Source organism: Amborella trichopoda, chromosome 4, assembly GCF_054954075.1.
Source record: "Amborella trichopoda isolate Santa Cruz 75 chromosome 4, AtrichopodaSantaCruz75HAP2 v2.0, whole genome shotgun sequence".
In the NCBI taxonomy this organism is placed as follows: Eukaryota; Viridiplantae; Streptophyta; class Magnoliopsida; order Amborellales; family Amborellaceae; genus Amborella; species Amborella trichopoda.
This window is the reverse complement of record NC_142339.1, coordinates 41,312,280-41,323,852: the sequence shown is the minus strand read 5'-3', so window position 1 is coordinate 41,323,852 and position 11,573 is coordinate 41,312,280. Positions and strand designations below refer to the sequence as shown.

General features: G+C 35.0%; 1 protein-coding gene across 1 annotated transcript; it reads right to left on the bottom strand.

The window, feature by feature from the left end:
- Positions 1-3,384: 3,384 nt before the first annotated feature.
- On the bottom strand, positions 3,385-7,425 carry LOC18425080 (patatin-like protein 2). Its single transcript, XM_011630935.3, has 7 exons — positions 7,115-7,425; positions 6,248-6,429; positions 5,943-6,129; positions 5,695-5,856; positions 5,087-5,389; positions 4,118-4,293; positions 3,385-3,712 (listed from the first exon to the last, which is right to left on the bottom strand). Exons 1-7 carry the CDS (start codon positions 7,247-7,249, stop codon positions 3,640-3,642), a joined length of 1,218 nt encoding a protein of 405 aa, XP_011629237.1. The 5' UTR covers positions 7,250-7,425; the 3' UTR covers positions 3,385-3,639.
- Positions 7,426-11,573: the final 4,148 nt, after the last annotated feature.

The following is an 11,573-nucleotide window of genomic DNA, read 5'->3' as shown; positions in this document are numbered from 1 at the left end:
GACGATGTAGATAATATGTTGCAAGACGCACAATTTCTGGCACCCAATTTTTTTTGTTTTTTTTTCATACACTCATACATCTTGATGTCGAGATGATCAAGTAGAGACTTTTTCAACATTAAAACAACCTTTTTCGATGGATTTTTGGGGTGCATCCTTAGTTCTACATTTTATGGTTGCAACCTTATATAAACATTTTCCTATATCTTTGATTTTATAAAGTACTATATAATTCTCAAATGTGTTCCCAAATATATATATATATAATTACCTTTATTTCTATGACAATAATTTTTTTAAAATTTTGAATAAATTTATTTTACCATTTTATAACTTTCTAAAAGAAACTTTTTAAATAAAATTAACATTTAAATATAAAATTAATAATTTTAGTAAAATTTTCATATATTTATTTCTACCAAAAAAAAAACGGTGATGCATTTCCCAAATTTAAGCCTAACAATAACCATATATGCTTAGGTTGCATCTAGGATGCCTCAACTTGCATAGCCCACGCATAATGCCAACACGCTTATGTGGTCGGTACATATGGTTACATGGTGCACATGCCTATGGTCTTAATATAACCATCATGTGCACTTTGCAACATCATAGGCCAACCATTGCCAAGCCTTCACATATAAGGTGGAAACGATAATGCGAGCACAATCGAGAATTCGATTCCACACGGCTCAGATAGCAAAGTTGGAAAAATACGGTCCAATGACCGAAGCGAAAACAAAAAAAAAAAAATCGGAAACCGGGCATCATACCTTAGTGCTCGCACAAAAATTTTGATAAAACGAATATGGAAATGAACGATCAACTCATGTAGGCACGTTCGACAACTACTAGAGCTGTCGAAATCTGTTCCACACCGCAAATTCCAAGCGAGGTGGAAGCTCACGAATACTCTCACAAAGTGCGATTGGAGCAGTACAAGCTCGACTCTCACGCACAACTCTTTATCTCTCAGGGCCGGATTTCTCTTTAGATCTCTAATGGGAGAGGGATTGTACTCTTTCTCTCTCTCTCACTCTCTGTCTCACTCTTTCTCTCTCTCTCAAGGGTAAGCTCTCACACTTTCTCGTGTGTGTTGTGTTGTTTGGAGACCTCTAACCCTCCCCCTTTTATAATGAGAGAAAGGGCCCTCTCATTCATTTGGGAATAACCTCCTCATGAATGGGCACTCTTATGGTGCATGGTGCATGGTGCATGCCATTCATGGGAGGGTGACCTCTTGATGAAGAGATACAACCTCTCCCCACCTCCCTTCATGTAGTACCGTAAGTCAACCATGAAGGGATGTGGTCCACGTGGGTGTACCCTCACACTAAGGATGCACCTCATGTCTACACTAATAAAAATAAAAAGTCTACCCACGTCTCTAAAAACAAAATTAATAAAACTAGAAAGAAAATTTGTAGCATTCTAATTTTGATCTGCATCACTCTATGATATCAGCCCACTGAGTGTTGCCCTTCGGGATAAAACAATAATGAGCCACAAGCCCAACCCATACGCTTTTGAGTGCTAAAGCAACATCATAGTATGTTTCAAGAACCCACCTGAAATTGAGAGGTTGGGGTATCCTCCTCCTCTCATCGTTCAATTGAAATCTGGTTCTTAAAAGGGCTAGTGAGCATATTCCAATACTAGTTGTGCAAGTGTTATGATGGATGGTAATGCAACAAAGTCAAAGGGATTCATTAAAGTGGAAGAGGCCCCTCGGCAGTTGGAGGATGGCGGTCAAGTCTCCATTGATGATTTGTTAGAAGTGGAACTCAGGAATGAAATTAATCCTAAACTCACTTTCTCCAGTGTCGATGCCAAGAAGAGGGACAAATATATTGAGTTCCTACAAGCTAACTGAAATGATTTTGCATGGAATCGTCATGAAATGCCTAGGTTAGATCTCAAAGTAGCTACCCACAAGCTTGGCGTCGACCTATCTATGAAGCCTGTTAAGCGGGTTCCTCAGAGAATTCAGATTGAGATAGCCCCTCAAATAGAAGTTAAGGTAAACAAGTTCATAAAAGCAAGGTTTATTAGAGAAATCCAATATCCCACATGTCTGGTGAACGTAGTGCTTAGATGAAGAGCAGCGTTTCTCACGACTAAAAAGATATATTGCTATTAGGTGATGTTATTCAAATTGAAGAATGCAACGGCTACATATCAACATGTAGTGCCAGTGATCTTGAAGGATATTTTGCCCGACATCATTGAAGTGTTTTCGTGATTGATGTGGTCACTAAATCTAATGACCATTCCACTCATATTAATGATTCTTGGGGTAGTATTTAAAAAGCTCTAAAAATATCAGCTCAAATCAAAATGAATCCTTTGAAATGTGCATTCGGGGTCACATCAAGTAAGTTCCTTGGTTTTTTCGTAAGGCATTATAGGATAGTGATTGATCCTACGAAAATCAAGGCAATAAAGGATATGTTGTTGGCCAAGAATCTCTGAGAGTTAAAGTTCTTGAAGGGCAGAATTGCCTATATTAGGAGCTTTATATGAAATTTATCATATGAAATTTATCATGAAGACGTAAACCACTTTTTAGGCTTATGAAAAAGGACGTAGCTTTCATATGTAATGTCGTCTGCCAGAGAGCTTTCTAGGAAATTAAGGATTATCTCCTCATCGCCAAACACATTGATGAAGGCATGGAGTTATCTAAGCCGCACCATGATGGAGGCATAATACAACTATTTGGCCACTGAGAAAATGTTTCAATTTGGTATTTTCCATTCATTAGTTGAGGCATTACTTATTGGCTCATCATAAACAACTCATTTCACCGGTAGATCCTATAAAATACTTGGTGATACGATCAACTTTTTCAAGGTGTTCTGCCAAGTGGGCACTGATTCTTATGAAATTTGATATCACCTATGTCCCATAGAAGGCTTTTACAGGATAGGCTCTCACGGACTTCTTAGTCTCCCATCCTTTGCCATAGCGGTCTCTACTAAATAAAAATATTCCAAATGAGGAAGTCATGTGCATTAAGGAGGAGCGAAATTGGCAATTATTCTTTAACGGCACATCTTAAGAAAAGGGATCTAGAGCTGGATTTTAGTTCATATCTCCTGATAAAGGTCTCCTCCCATATTCATTCCATCTGGAAAAGAAATGCTCTAACAACGGGGCCCAGTTTCAAGCCTTTTTGTGACGACTCTTTCATGGTCATCTCTTGTAAATATATTTAGGGTTATGCGTCAAAATGCACCTAAACTATTAACTATTTAACATTTCATCCTCATGTTATGAGTTAATTTCAAATTACGCATGATTTTGAGTGGCAATAGGAAAGAAAGGGGTAAGATATTAAATAGCAGAAAAGTGATGGGTACTTCCATAAAATTTTCATACATGTATAAGGAATTGTGCTTATTATATTAACTTTGACAAACAGATAGTGCTGAATTACATGAAGAGAATAAGTACATATTTATTTTGGTTATTCCAGATAAACTAGAGAGTAACTTTATTTGTTAACGACTCATTGTCGCTAATGTCTTCCTATTACATCAATTCAACAAATCGAATGCCCCACATATTAGTTGTGGCCGTGCTTAGAATTCAAATAATCCAATCTTCAGCTATGAGTGAGGCAACAACAAGAGAGTCTCACTTGTTGGAGAGGGAGTGAGGACATCTTTGCAGTCGAGTTCTCCTCTCACTGGACAATAACTTCGCGAACCTACACAAATTTATCATAACTTAGTTCAAAACTTATAAATCTAACAAATCACAGGCTCACTTTCTATTTCCTAGCCATAGGTTTCTGTTTTCTAGTAAAGTGAAATTTATCAAAAGATTTAATTTTTTAACTATTAAGTAGTTTATCCTTTTCAGCTATTACAACTCATAGCCATATGTAGAGTGACAGTAATTTCAAATTAAATCGCAAGGTATGGATAAAACGTTTTATAATTGATATATAAATTTTTCCAAATCTCAGACAAACTTTCTATTTTTTTTATATAGAATTTTGTTCCCTAATAAATGAGCTTCATTAACTAAGGCAAGATATACTATTAAAAATTAAAAATCATTTTATGAAACTTATTAGTGGATATTTAAGATAGAAAATAGATTTATGCACCTGACTAAAGCTTGCTCATTGGTGCCCTCATTTGGCACTGGCTCAAATTTCCCCGTCTCCAAGTTCACCCTCGAAACTGGCTTTTGCAAGAGCCCTTCACCCACCTTCACAAGTTCCTTCAAGTTTTTGTCCGTTGCAATGTCTGTGGACGATGTGTCTCCCATTAATGTGTCATCCTATCAACCATAACATTAGAATTCAGAGACTTCACAAATGGCAATATTGCCATACAAGACCTTGACCCCTCTATTTAACCCAATAGTAACAAAGGAAAATTACAGTTACACCCCCCAATACCTACCCCCAAATATTTTTTGAACCTAATACTATTTATTCTTTTATCCAAACCCTATCTAAGCAAATAGACTTTTTAGGACAAAATATCCTAACATATTTAAGAGAGTTTTCACTTTAAAAAAATTAAATTTTAAATTTTAGAGAGAGAAACTATCTTAAATTTTTTGGAGAGAGAAACTATATCAAAGTTTATGTTGTTGGAGAGAGAAACCATATCAAATATTTTTAGAGACAGAAAACATCTCGAATTTTAAGGTTTAGCGGGAGAAACTTTCTCAAAAATTTTTTAATAGAAAACCTTTGTCAAATGTAAACTATTTAGAGAGAGAAACTCCATAAAAGTTTCACCTGAGGTCTTTATCTACTAGAAAACTAGTTTTTCTTGACCGTTAGGAAGTCTATACAAAATTTAATAATATTGTGAATTAATGGTGTGGTTTATAAAGTATAGAGGTTAGGGGTGCCTATAAAGTACCGTAGAGGGCGTATACCTATAATGCACCAACATATAATTGCCCCTTTTTGCTGGCCATGCATGCCTATACGATATACATTCATATAACAAACTTATAACAGGCACATATGCGAACACAGGCCTCATGCATGAGTAAATATCTCTTGAATTGAAGAGTGAGAGAGAGATGTTGAATTGAGCACAGAGAGAGATGATACCTGAATACGTAGATAATTGCGTTGAGAATGAAGAGCTTGAAACACAACAGAGATGTGGATGTCGGCCATATCTGCACTTGCTTGTTGAAATGTGTCGATAAGGGGAGTGCCCCCATTGTTGTATAACCAACCTAAAACACCCCATTTGGCTGCGTCTTTTGCACTATAATTATCAGTAGATTTTGCAGAACCAGTGCCTACAGAGATGACGAGGAATCGACCATAATCCATGGGTTTCATGGGGGAAAAATCGGTGTTCTCCTTTAGTACCTCTCTTGTTATCTCACCCATAGCCACAAGTGCCTGAAAAATGACGTTAAATACCCATGTTAGATCTTCCATTCATTAGAAGAACATTCTTGATCTATTTTCACATCTGAAACTTTGTTGGACAACTATTTCTACTTTCTAGATGTCACGTTCTATAAACTTGTTGAAAATAAGAATGAAAATTTTGGACTTGATAGACCTTTTATGATTTTTTGTCCTCTTTGATGGTATTTCTTAGGTAACCGAAATTGTAAAATTCAATTCAGCATTTTTTTTTTCTTTTTTTTAAAAAACAATTTAAGGTGAAAACATCAAATTTTAAAAATCTAATAGCTTACTGGATTATTAGCGGCAATCCCTCCATCGATTAAATGGAAGCTTTTAATCTTCCCATCATTCCCTTCATTCTCAAAATAATGAGCAGGAAGGTATGTCGGAGCGGCCGATGTGCTAATACAAATGTCGGATAACAACGCGTCCTTGGATTTATCAGCTTTCATCTGAGGAAAGATAAGCACCATGTTCATCGGTATTGAAAGAGAGTGTTGCGGGAGAGGGCGAATGTTGGGAGAGAAAGTGATTTCACCTGGTAGGAAGAAAAGATGGTGGGCTGCAATAATCGGATATCAAATGTAGGAATAACAACTTTGGTGAGAGTTTGATGAAGCCTCTTATCACCCAACTGCTTCCTCACGAGCTTGTGAAGGTACTTTCCATCGTATTTGGGGCCCGTTACTGCACTCACAAACTTGCGGACAGATCCAAGAAGCCCGCTGTATTACAAGAGAGGGAATAACTCATTAATTCATTATACAACGAACGCAAATAATCACCTCATGTATTTTGGGAAGGAATTAGAAAGTGATCTTTTTTTATCATTAATTAATTTACCTTGTTTGGGAGAAAATTTTGGGGCAATGATCAAGGTAAAAGGAGGTGATGTCTTTGGCAGCATAGAGAGGGCGGTTGTTATCTCCTGGTGCGGTGATCATGGCAGTAACAAGACCTCCTGTGCTCGTCCCAGCCATCACATCGAAATAATCGACAAGTCTCACTTCTTCACCATCTAGATTCTATTTGTTTCAACATGAAAAGCCATATATTATTAGCGTTGTTTTGTAAAATTTATTTGTGGGTCACTTATTTTCACCCGCCCACCAACTCACCCTCTCTATCAATGTTCGAAACTATGACTTTGAGACTGGACTCATAGCAAAGCCAAAAAGTGAAAAAATAAAAACAGTACAAAACAAATCCTAGAAAATAGGAAACATATGTTGAAAGAAAAATTAAATGAAATTCAAAATAGTGAAAAATAGATTTTGAAAAAATCAATTTCTGAGGGGGTATTTTAGAAATAATTCAGAAAAGAATGGAAAAGGTAAAAATAAATATTCATGACCGAATGGCTTTCTAATCTTTTTCAAAATGACAATAAAACATATTAGAAATAAATTTCTAATATTTTTGGATTTTTAATGAAATTTTTTTATTTTTTTAAGATCCCTTAGTTGGACCACCCTACTCGGGCTCCCCATGGCAGTGCATCGGAGTTACTCAGGCGACCCAATTAAGTAATCAGACACTGCTCTTTCTCTCCGTCTCTCCATCTGAATTCGTAATCGCACAAACAAACTGCAAACCCCATTTTCACTCTCTCTCTCTCTCTGAATGAGTAGGTACCATGTGAAGGCCTCCTAATTCTAAGCATCAAAACGATTACAAGTTCCTGGAGTAGAAAAGAGAGAGAGGGCATACTTGAAGTTCAGACTCAAGAAAGCTAAGGATGGTAGCAGGAATAATTCCTCTGATTCCACCACCATCAATGCTCAGAATCGTTATCAAATCCCCAAAAGAGGGGGGCTGGTTCTCGATCGACGATCTCCCTTCCATCTCTTCCTCAAAAAGGTCGAATCCTTTCTGGGATGATAGCAATCAAAAAATAGGTATCAATTATAATAAGTTATGCGAAAGGGCGAAAATAAAGTTTGGGTAAGTGGGTTTGAGAGAGAGAGAGAGGTTCTTCAACTTCTTTTAAGAGGGAGGCTAGTCTTGGGTTTGCATGCAGTGCAGAGTGGGGCAAATGGTTATATAGGCAAGAAGCATGGGCCCAAAAGCCCGAGGCTGAGAATGAATGGTCAAAGAAAAAGACATTGGAAAATTCCTGCTCAACTAACTCGCTCCATGACTTACGAAAAACCCAAATATTCTCTTGCAGGGCCATGTAAAATTTGAGAACCATGTGTTTCTTGCAAAACTTCAACTAGTCCAAAAGTATCTTTCCGGCTACTTTCAGAGGCCCCACATAAATTGCGAAGAATATTTTTTCCTAGCACGTTCCGAATGCTGGGATTGAGTCGGGCCGGGTTTGGGTCTGCCTTACCCGATTAGGTCTATGTTAGAACTACAACCGGCCGCAACCCGGCTCGGGTCCCAGCCAATCTGATTAATTGGCTCTCGAGCTATAGTCAGGGTTATAAATAAAGGGTTCGGTTGGGGTTGGGATGACCTTGGCCCAGTCCTAGCCCAAGCCGATTGGGTTCATATTGGTCCCATACTGGTTCGGTCCAAGTCAAGTGGACACAGATCCGATCCATCGGGTCCATTGTCTTGGTTTAAACCCAAATCCGTTAGTGTCAATCCGTTCGGTTGTCGATCCAACCAAATTCCCACACCTACGCCAAAGCAAGATAGATATACGCATATGCATGATCTAAGAGGTTCTAACCAGTGTTTGGTTAATCGGACGAGCCTGTTTGGATTTGCCTATGTAATCCTTAAGTTGGGTGTCCATCTAAGGGATCTTAAAATTACAAATAATAATAATAATAATAATAATAAATAAATAAGAAGATAAAAAATTTATTAGTGATATATTTTTTATCATTTTGACAAAGATTGGAAAGCGTTTGGCTTATCATTATATTTTTCCCATCTTTTGAATTTGTTTTAAAATAGCCGTGGTCACAAAATGATTTTTTTTAAAATCCCATTTTTCAATAGTTTTTTAACATCATTTGGATGCGTTTTCTTTAATTTTTACTTCAAAGAATTTGTTCTTTTGTTTTTTTAGTGTTTCTATTAAATTTTTAACATTGTTTTGCCTTGGCCACTGCGAGTTACTTGGATTCCGGTCGCGGCCGAGCATCTTACCCGTGTCGCTTTTTCCAGCACTAGTTCTAACTTCCAATATAAAGTAAATCATAAAGTATAAATTTCGTCCATGCTAAAGTTTTATTTATTTATTATTATTTTACAAAATTGTATATTATGATACCATTTATTTATTTATATAAGGAACTCACCATCACATTTTGCCATTAGATGCGAAATTCAGTAGATGAAAGTATTTGACAACATTTAAAAAATTTTGTTTTAAACGTTTTACCTAAATAATAATACATCCTCAATTATTCGATTTTAAATAAAAAAGTCCACAATAATTGTGAACTCCTTGTATCAAAAAAAATATCTCATGTTATACATTTTCTTTTTTATTGCTCGTGGCGTTTGAGATTTTCTTAATAGCTTGACACCAGGTCAGGGTTCAAAAGGTTCTCCAAGCCATGTTCCTACGTTCGTATTTTTCGAATGCATGACGGGACCTTTGACACACAAAACCACGGCGAATTTGAAGTTTTTAACTGTTAAACGGATTCCGTCACTAGCTTCAATGAATACTTTAATCCGTTATTTAATGAAATGGTACGCTATTTATTTCTTCTTCAAGAATCACGATTGCGAGTCAATTGTCGTGCTCAGGAGACAAAAAGATCAAAAGCGAGCCAAATTTAATAAAAGAAAAGCATTTTGTGACTCACACTTCCAATTTGGGGTAAAAGGAGAATAATAAAATGGAAAAATGACATTTACCCCCTCCTCAAAACTTCCTTCCAATGGTTTAAAAAACAGATCGGTGACTCGGATCGGGCATCCAAAAAACTGATTCGGATCGACGAATCGGCGATCCGGATCAAAAATCGGGTGAATCGGTCAGAATAAAGCTTAAAAAAATTCCGAAAAAATTATTAAATTCATTATAAATATTGTTTTTTAATAATTCAATAAGAAATGAGGGTATTCCATTAAGAATTTTATGTTTTTGAATGAATATGCGAATATTGATATGTTCTTTCCCTGCATGAACCGCCATTCAGCATTTAATTTACATCACACAAAAGGATAAACATAGAATTATCATGGAATAAGTATATCAACATACATGGACTACAATAAAGCATAAAATTAGTAACATATGATCTAAAAATAAAATGATAGACGACGTTATTGTTCTTCTTGGTCACGCTGGTGCCATTGATTGAATTCGTTTAACAATTCATTGATTCGATCTAAAAACGAATCATCGATATTAGCAGGCGTCTGACTATTACCAAATCCCTGAGTGTTAGTGTTTTGTTGTGTTTCCAATCCAAAATCCTCGAAGCCTGTCCATCCTTCATGCTCACCTGCACTGTCGTGCTCATCCCTACACTGTTGCTGTTAGAACTCGATATGTGAATAAAATGGCTGGCATAGGGTGGCCTCAGAATCATCATCTCTCTCATTTTCTCTTTGAATAATATGGATTAAAAAAAAAAATTAACAAATTTTCAAAAAAATATATCATGGATTAAAAAAAAAAAATCACAAATTTTCAAAAAATTCTGTCATGGATTACAAAAACAAATTCGATCTTGGATTAAAAAAAAAAAATCACAAATTTTCAAAAAATTCAATCATGGATTACAAAAAATTCGATCATGGATTACAAAAAATTCGATCATGGATTACAAAAAATTCGATCATGGATTACATAAAATTCGATCATGGATTACCAGAAAAAAAAAAACATAAAAAAACAAAAAATTCCATCGTGGATTAAAAAAAAAGAAAAACAATTCGATCATGGATTACAAAAAATTCAATCATGGATTACAAAAAATTCTATCATGGGTTACAAAAAAAAACAAAAAAACAAAAAATTCGATCATGGATTACAAGAAAAAAAAAACAAACATTTCGATCATGGATTACAAAAAATTCAATCATGGATTACAAAAAATTCTATCATGGATTACAAAAAATTCGATCATGAATTACATAAAATTCGATCATGGATTACATAAAATTCGATCATGGATTACAAAAAAAACCAAACAAAAAAAAACAAAAAATTCGATCGTGGATTACAAAAAACGAAAAAAACAATTCGATCATGGATTACAAAAAATTCAATCATGGATTACAAAAAACTCTATCATGGGTTACAAAAAAAGCAAAAAACAGAAAATTCAATCATGGATTACAAAAAAAAAAACAAACATTTCGATTATGGATTACAAAAAAAAAACAAACATTTTGATCATGGATTACAAAACATTCGATCATGGATTACAAAAAATTCTATCATGGGTTACACAAAAAAAAAAAAAAGCAAAAAATTCGATCATGGATTACAAGAAAAAAAAACAAACATTTTATCATGGATTACAAAAAATTCGATCATGGATTACAAAAAATTCTATCATGGGTTACAAAAAAAAAAAAAAAAAAAAAATTCGATCATGGATTACAAAAAAATCGATCAAGTATTACAAAAAAATCTATCATGGTTTTCCAAAAAAAAAAAAAAAAAAAAAAAAAAAAAAAAAAAAAAAAAAATGTCCGTTCTTCCGTACGGGACTCGCCGATTTCGTACAGTGAATCGGCGAGTCACTATGCAGCATCGTCCGGTTCTCTCTAGAACCGGACGATTCCCTTTTTTTTCACCGATTCAATTCGTCCATGGCAATTCCCGAGTCGAACAGGGCGAGTCCGGTTCGACTCGGCGTTTTTTTAAACACTGCTTCCTTCCCTATTGTACTCCTCAAATTTAAACTTTTGAAACCGTTAGTCCTCTAATTTTATTTTTATTTATTTTTTTACAAATTTGACTTTTTTATTTCACAAAATGCACCCTTGCTTTTCTCTTCCTTTGTCTAAAACCAATCTTACCTTTGTAGATCCCACTCTATAAATTTAGACATGAAAAGAAAATGAATTTTTTAATATTATGACCTATTTTACAATTATATCAAATTTTTTGAACTTAAAAAATGTTTAATCATGATATTTGTTATTATTGTTAATGGATTATTATTATATATTCATTCATTTATTAAAAACTTTTATCAAAATATCTATAAGAGATGAAATATTTAACAATTAATATATTATT